At 40.9% G+C, this 1,565-nt stretch overlaps 1 protein-coding gene across 1 annotated transcript; it reads right to left on the reverse strand.

The window, feature by feature from the left end:
• Positions 1 to 348: 348 nt before the first annotated feature.
• On the reverse strand, positions 349 to 1,328 carry LOC100913504 (olfactory receptor 52N4-like). Its single transcript, XM_003764797.2, has one exon. The coding sequence runs from the start codon at positions 1,312 to 1,314 to the stop codon at positions 349 to 351; it is 966 nt and encodes a 321-aa protein (XP_003764845.1). The 5' UTR covers positions 1,315 to 1,328.
• Positions 1,329 to 1,565: the final 237 nt, after the last annotated feature.

A 1,565-nucleotide genomic window follows, 5' to 3' on the forward strand; every position in this document is an offset into this window, starting at 1 on the left:
TAAACTTTCTCTGTTTTCATATAATATTAAGTTGTTATTCCCTGCTCATCCAGAATAATTAAAATGATAGTTTCACTGACATGATCCCTGGGTTTTGAAAAGAAAGCTAATTCATCAACAAATGAAAGGTTGCTCACTGCTCCTGCAGGTACTAAAAGCTCTAGTCTTCACACTATTCCCTAAGGTTGGCTCTATATAGGCAAATAAAAATCATGGCAAGTTGAAGACAGGAGAATAGACCCAAGCCAGAATCCATCCAGAGCAAGGCATTCAGATAACAGATATCATTCGGTCCTCCTAACCAGGAGAGAATTATATTTCCTTTGTCTTCATCAGTAGCTTTCTGATTCAGATGCCATGGGACTTGGTATCCTTTGGTCCTGAAAAAAGCCTTATAACACATTCCCGGATCTGTTTGGTTTTCACACCATAAACAATGGGATTCATAGTTGGGGGAAGAAGGAGGTAAATATTGGCCATAATAATGTGGAGGGAGTGGGGGACTTTGTTACCCCCAAAGCGGTGCACAAAAAATGAAAAGAAAGCTGGGGTATAAGAGAATACAATGGCACATATGTGAGCTGTACATGTCCCAAAGGCTTTTTGTCGAGCATCTGCAGATGACAGTTTGACTACAGCCCGGAGAATCATAGTGTAGGATATTGTGATACAGAAAATATCAAATCCCCCAATCAAGAGGGCAACCATAAGACCATACACAGCATTGATTTTAACATTGCCGCAGGAAATCTTGGCCACAGACATATGGTCACAGTAGGTGTGGGGGATGATATTGCCTCTGCAGTATGGCAGTCTCTTGGTGAGGAAAGTGAATGGGATGATAAGGATCACTCCCCGCAGGAATGTAATGAGCCCAGCATTGGCAATGATCGAATTGGTGAGGATAGTAGCATAACGCAGTGGGTAGCAGATGGCCACATAGCGGTCCAGAGCCATGAGCATAAGGACCCCAGACTCCATCCCTGTAAAGGTGTGAATAAAGAACATCTGTGTAAGACATGCATTGAAATCAATATCCTTGAGGTTAAACCAGAAGATTCTAAGTGTATTAGGTAGAGTGCTTGTGCACATGATCACATCAGTGAAGGAAAGCATGGCAAGGAAGAAATACATAGGTCGATGCAGGGTTTCCTCATAACGGATGATGTAGAGAAGTCCACAGTTCCCTACCATGGCTACAATGTACATGGAGCAGAATGGCAGGGAGATCCAGATATGCATGTCTTGTAGTCCTGGCACACCATTCAGAATAAAGGAAACTGGAGTCAGAGTGGTGCCATTGATCCTTTGCATGATGGATATACGTCAGTTTAGCTTTCAGTTTCTGTGTCTCCCTCTAGGAGAAAAGATTGTGAGATAAAAAAGCATTTGTTCCGTTTCCATTTCTTCTTTAATTCAATACAAAGGAATTAACCAAATGCAATGCCTTTTGTAACATTTTACAGTAACCTTAAAGATATGTAATGATAATATAAACATCTTTTTAGCCAAAGTCCAGAAATTGCATTTCTTCATTTTATGTATGACTGTAATTATGCATGTGC

This window comes from Sarcophilus harrisii, chromosome 3 (genome assembly GCF_902635505.1).
Source record: "Sarcophilus harrisii chromosome 3, mSarHar1.11, whole genome shotgun sequence".
Taxonomy (NCBI): Eukaryota; Metazoa; Chordata; class Mammalia; order Dasyuromorphia; family Dasyuridae; genus Sarcophilus; species Sarcophilus harrisii.

Coding starts and splice junctions, on each gene's coding strand:
- LOC100913504 (XM_003764797.2), bottom strand. CDS start 1,314: ATGCAAAGGATCAATGGCACCACTCTGACTCCAGTTTCCTTTATTCTG.